Consider the following 6411-nt stretch of genomic DNA (forward strand, 5'->3'; position numbering starts at 1 on the left):
TAAGTCCAGCTTTGAGGAATTTGTCTTCCTCGGGGGTGAACATTAAACTCTTATGTCGCGTGCTTGTTTCGGTCACTCTGAACGCATTTTCGCGCCGCAATTTTGGCACTCCTACTAAAGGCTCGCGTGTTGTATCTGTAATTACGTCTTCTTCGTCATTAGAAGACGTATCGGTTTTGCCAGCATCTTGTTCTTGTGAAGAACTTGAATTCTCAGAAAGCCTAGAGCGTACGTCCATCTCTAGCTCTGATCCCCTCTCGCCCTGTAGCCTTTTTCAAAAATGCATGTGCTTTGCTGGTGACTTCACGAGATCGCCGTTTTTGATAGTGAACTCTTGCCACAATAGAGCTGTGTTTCTGGTCCTCGGAGATCGCATCTTGCGCGCTGCTGCTAAGAGTTCTAGAGCTTGCCGTCTCCACTATTTGGCGGTAGCGAGTTGGGTGAACATACTTGCCTGTTGCATCGAACACCAATTTACTCATTGCTTCTCCTAGCTTATGTTGTCGACCATTTCTCGTGACTAAAACATAATCACAATTAGGCTTGAGAAGTGGGCGAATGTGGTTGATGTAGCTTTCTAGGACTTGCATACTGGTGTCTGTCAGGAAAAGGGAATCAAAACCATACTTTCCAGCTGTCTTGAATTGTTTTTGGTCTATGAATCCGCCGTTCGTCTTAGCTTTGTCGACCATTTCTACGGTTAGATATTGGAATGTCATCGGTCGTGAGCCTTTAACCTTGATAAACAAATAGACTGCCAGAAATTTGGTAGCGAACGATAACTCCAATGGCGAAACAGTATCTGGTTTATCCCTGCATGTTTTAAGCAAGCTCTCGTAGCGCGGCAAGTAACGCCCCACCACCTCTAAAAGCTCTTCCATGGTGGCCCAGTGCCCCTTGGCTTCTAAAGCGTCAATATCGAGTTCGCTGGTCCATTGTAACCTCATCATCTTTGGCACGGTTTTTCGCACCCTTTGTAAGTACATTTCTGCTGTGGAAAGGCCTCTCCATACTGTTTCTGATGCGCCATTTACTTTTCTGAAATCCGCTAATTCTGCAATGGCGTCCAAGTAACCTATGCGTCCCGCGTGTCCGAGTTTCCATTTATCCTGCATCGTATCAACGAATTTAAATAGGAGATTCAGTGAACATAGGCTGAAATCAACAATGCCAAATGTGAGTTCCTCTTTGTCTTCGCAACAGAATTTGAGGAACTTTAAACACCTGCTGACAATTTGCTGTGCTTGTCGATCGCTTTTACAACCCCCGCCGCTGCCAGTTAGCCATGAGAAAAAACTCTTAGCAATGTTGTTTTTCAAGTCAAATGAGGCAATTGCTCTCGTTGTACGTGGAATCGTCCGATCGTTGGCTTCAATTTTCTCGGATTGATTGTGAAACGATTCCATTTGAGCACTGTTTGGCTTCTCGTCAAAGTAATAGTACCAACTGTGTTTGTTCTTTACGTGTTTTCTACAGCCTCTTTGCGTAGTGAATCCATCGTGGTTACAAATCTGCACCGGGCAGTGAAAAAGACCATCACAGTCATCCTCTTCTAACTGAAGTCTCTTTGGTTTAGGCGATGCATTTGCTAACTTTGACCAGTTGACATCCTTGCCTCGTTTGTTCATCTTAAGAATTAGCTTGAAATCGATATCTTTCTAAAGTATGCACGCACTTATACTAGCAGAAGGGTCCCCAAGAGATCATCCTATTAGCCAATGAGATATTTGTTAGCCCATCTCTGCCCACAGTTGGTCATTCTCGCCCCTTACCCCATTGTTTTCTTGTCCGTATTTGGTACAAAATTAATCAAAAGGAACAAAGACACAAGCCTGAACTTGCGGGAGCAAGCCCGAACGCGAATGAACGTGTAGCGGGCAAGTCTCGTACTTAACTTGATTGTTGACGGAAACATGTTTTGATAAATTTGTATAGCGGAGGTGATGGACAGTAGTTTGAGATAGCCTACGATAAATAGGAACTATTGTTCCCTATTCCTTTTTACACTTTGCGCGAAATGGAACGCTGGTTCCTTTGTCAAAAATTCGGAACCTGTTCCCATTTATAAGCGGAACATTACACTCTTCTTGAGGAACAAAAAACCACCTCGATTAGGAACAATTCCGTTCCTGTTGGGCATGAATAAGAACAATTTGAACCGAAAGGGAACAAGGCGTTCCGAAAAGCAGTGGATATGCCAGTAAATAGGAACAATTTGTTCCTTACTGTGTAGAGCGAGAAATTAGATTGGGAACATTTGTTCCCCAATCACTTCGAAAGGAACATGAAGGGAAATCGGAACTGTTGAAAGAGGAACTTTTGTTCCTGAAAGGATAAAAGAGGAACCAGTTGTTCCTTTTGACTAAAACGAAAAGGAACTTTGTGTTCCAGTTTGCTGCTAACGGACCAGATTGTTCCGAAATTGGTCGATCTTTGTTCCTATTGTGCAAATAAAGTTCCTTTATTGTGCGTTCCTAGGTTGTTCCTAAAGCAATTAAAGGAACAAAAAGCAAAAACGCGCGGAACACTACGTTTTTGAAAAAGAGATGTTTCCTCGTGTGGCGTCACTTAAAATCAAACTTTGAAAGTTTCCTCATTGTAAAAAACGGCCTGACAATACTGAGGACAAAAATGCAATTGAAAACTACGGTGTTTTAACCTGAAGTGTTGCTATCATTACTTTTGGGGAATCTATATGATGATGATGATGATTAGACTGATGGTGGACTTTGGACCCTTTTTTGTGGACTCGGCGACTCGAAAATGTGGACTTAAGGACCATGGTGTTGACTTTGAGACTTGGAGTTGACTTTGGGACTTACGGCAAAGTGGACTTGAGGACCTTTTGTGGACTCAACGACTTTTTGTGTTGACTTAAGGACTACGTTATTGTACTATCTTTACCATCCCTATATTATTCATTCTAACTGTTTTGACAGACAGTTCTATTGCACTTGAATAACACAAGTTGGACAAAACTTCTGAATCGATGTGACTGTGAGACCATCACTCAGCAGCCTTTGGGAACAATACGATCAAAATGAGCGTAGAACAGGAAAAGTTATTACGTTATAAAATGTAGTGTAATTACAGTCTATGACGACTGTGTGTAACAAAAATTATCCTTTATTTCAGTAATTTTTTTCCTTGAAACAATGCAATGAGAACAGCATTTGAGAAAAATAAGAAAATGGGCTAGAGTGGCTTTCAGTAGCAAATTTATTTTTGTGGCCACCGTCTGTGAAAACGAAAAACACAAACACCCCTAAACGTTCCGCGTTTGGCATTTCCACTAATTTCTGTTGGGTTCTAAACCATGTTCGTCTCAGTTGTGTTAAACAACAGACGAGTAAAACTACTAAGGTGTTAATTTGCAAGAAACTCTAACGCAAAGGTAACACTAATCAAACGTTTATTATTATTTACATCCGAGGGCAAAACTGGTGGTTGATGCACCAGAGGCCACAAGAATACTATAGAGAATTTGTAAAATCAGTCTAGTGGTCTATTACCAACGCTGTGTTCTGATTGGTTGAGCTACTACTAGGCTATATGTGATAGCCAACTAGTAGCGAAAAGTGCCGGCTTTTGGTGGCAAAAAGGACTAAAGTCTAGCTTTAACTAGCTAAAGTTGTTTTATCTCGATATTTTTGACCAACTAGTTGGATTTTACTGACACAATTATTCCTCTCGCCCTCATGGCCATTCCGACTCGAGGAATCATTGTTAAACATCCTTAACATAACCACGAAATCTACTACAGTGTACTAGGGTAGTTAAATTGTAGAATTTTCGGACAAAAAATATGAAAATGCGCTAGAGTGGCTTCCGGTTGAACATTAAAAGTAATTTATGTATTGGCACTGTATGATTTCATTGTAGTTGCAAAAACGTACAACATATCTTCATTCTGCGTTTGCTATTTCCGCTTGTTTCTGTTATGTTTTCATTGGTTTCCAACGACCTCCTTTGCTGTGTTTGACGAAAAACGAGTTAACGTTTCAATTTATCGAAAACCACTCCTGCGCAAAAAGTAACATCAAACTGGTTTTTGATACTTATAAATCCGTGCGTAACAGATTGTTCGTATACATAAACGACGGTAGGACACTACAAGTTACAAGAACTAAACATGACCAAAAAATCGACTAACGAAGTAGTACCATTCTAGAAATTTCAAGGTGATCAGTGCACAAAACATCCTAAACCTATAGGCCACTTCCGAGTTCCAAAAGCCCTCACTCTCAAAATGAGGCTAAGTGCACAACCTTTTTTGTGAAAGTGAGTTTTATTTGAATGAGAATGAAAAAATCATTTCCATATCAGTGGCTAAGCACTTACCCTCGTTCTGATACAAAGGTCCTGGGAACTTTGGAAGTGGCCTATTGAACTATTGCCTGAGTCGGCAACAGAACAAAACAAGACTCCTAGCTAAGTGAAACTCAACAGGTATCATGCGCCGGACGCACATAAAAGGTAACAAAGATTTCTGCGAATACCTTAAACCCTTAGCTTAGCTCCGTCTTTTTATGGGCATAATAAAATATAAAACTCAACATACATGTATAGAACGGTGGCTATGCGCCATAAGTTAGAAGATAATGGTAAATAAGACGAGAACTCTGACAATTTTTGAACCTGTGCAAAAAGTATCAATTTAACTATCTCTTCTTTTTGAAGTAGTAACATGGCAGAAATAAATTTCATGCAGATGATCCGCAAAAAAAACCAAGAAGACACAGAAAACTAAAGCATTTTGTTCGAGACAACTACTGTCTTTCAATTATTAAAATAAGTTTACTTTAATTTATTTTTTTCGGATCGTCCACCATGAAATCAGGAATGCTCTCCTTTACTTTCTCCACGGCCTAATGTGAGTTGCACGAAGACCTCTGATCTTGTCAGTAACTTTCTGCGTAGAATATTTTTGTATGATGTCTTTATGGCCGCTCTCGTTCAATCGCTATACAACATCTTTTGATTCAATCTTTTGACTGCCTTGAATCAAGTCCTTAAAAAGGTTTGAAAAGACCATCACCTCCTCTTCTTCAAAAACTCTCGATTTTCCTTGAGTTGTAGTTGGACTTATAATTGAGTTAGAGTCGCTCGCATTGTCATTACAATCGCCGGCCTCCACGTCTTCAAAAAGAGAACCCTGAGATTTCTTGAACCTGTACAATCCTCTCACTTTGTCCAACGGTCTTTTTTTTTCACAGTCTACGAGCAGTGGATTTGTGCGCTTAAGAGCAAGGACTTCCCGTAACGTAATTGATTGGCGGCTGATATTATCTGCGAAGGTTTCTTTTATTGCTCTTTCCTCTTCCTTTGTCTAGGTCTGGCGGACCGGAGGTACAGTTACCGCATCAAGATCACCATCATCTTTTCCTTCAGGAGGTGAATCAAAATCATCTTTTCTCATACTAGGTTGCTCGATGTCTTCATTTTTGCTACGTGATGGTACAGCAGGAGAACTCGGCCTACCATGCATTACGGCCGTCAATTGCCTAGCAGCGAAAGCGGAGTTTGTGCGCTTTTGCATGAGATGATAGTGCTTATGTGCAGTTCGTTCAGTGTGTGCCATATGTGCGGCGACATTACCCTTGACCTCTTTATTGTACTGTCGAATTGCTGTTGTGCATGACTTCCTCATTAGTGTTCCTGAGATAAGTGTTTCCTTATCAATCATACCACCCTTTCGCCAGGCGCTTGTTATAGCTGATGACAGATCGCTGCTCTGCATCTTCGCTCCTTTCCAGTTTAAGAACAAGCAAGTGGATCCACCACCCTTCACAACTTGCTGCCTTGCGTGCTCGACATAAATGTCCAACCAACCTTTGAGGCATTCATCGAAGCAGAGATTTGCTGGCCCATGCTAACTGTATGTTTTATGATCTTTAACAGAAATCATGTATGTTCCATCGACACAGCTTATTTCCTTGTACTCATCTACAGTCCTGTTCGTTATGACACCGCTGCTATGCCCATTCTGGGAAAGCAGGTGTATGAACAAGAAGTTTCTCAAATCACAGTACTCAATTTGGCCTAGAGGTGTAGAATTCTGGCCTTTGTCTATGAAATCGCCAATGACCTTGACTTGATTACGAACAAACTCTGACTTAGCAAACCCTTGAACCTTTTCTGGGCTAATAAGACGTGCAAGATCTTCTTCTTGTTTCTCCCAAAATCTCTCTTTAACCTCTTTACGAAGACTTTTACACCACTGCCTACATTTTTTAAAGAGGGCGTCTGCCGTTTTTTCACATCCTCGGGGAAGCCCGATGTCATCCTCGGTTGTAGCAAACGTATAAAACTTGCACAAAGAATGAAGATAACTGATTGAGGTTGCTGCCTTGTGCGACGCTCTCGACTCTGGATAAAACTTGTCGCGAATTAGAGCCTTGTCAAACAAGC

General features: G+C 41.2%; 1 protein-coding gene across 1 annotated transcript; it reads right to left on the reverse strand.

Annotated features, from left to right (window-relative positions):
• Positions 1–221: 221 nt before the first annotated feature.
• On the reverse strand, positions 222–1628 carry LOC140930682 (uncharacterized). The gene has a single exon (XM_073380396.1). The coding sequence runs from the start codon at positions 1626–1628 to the stop codon at positions 222–224; it is 1407 nt and encodes a 468-aa protein (XP_073236497.1).
• Between the last annotated feature and the right edge of the window lie 4783 nt (positions 1629–6411).

Source organism: Porites lutea, chromosome 3 (assembly GCF_958299795.1).
Source record: "Porites lutea chromosome 3, jaPorLute2.1, whole genome shotgun sequence".
NCBI classification, from domain to species: domain Eukaryota; kingdom Metazoa; phylum Cnidaria; class Anthozoa; order Scleractinia; family Poritidae; genus Porites; species Porites lutea.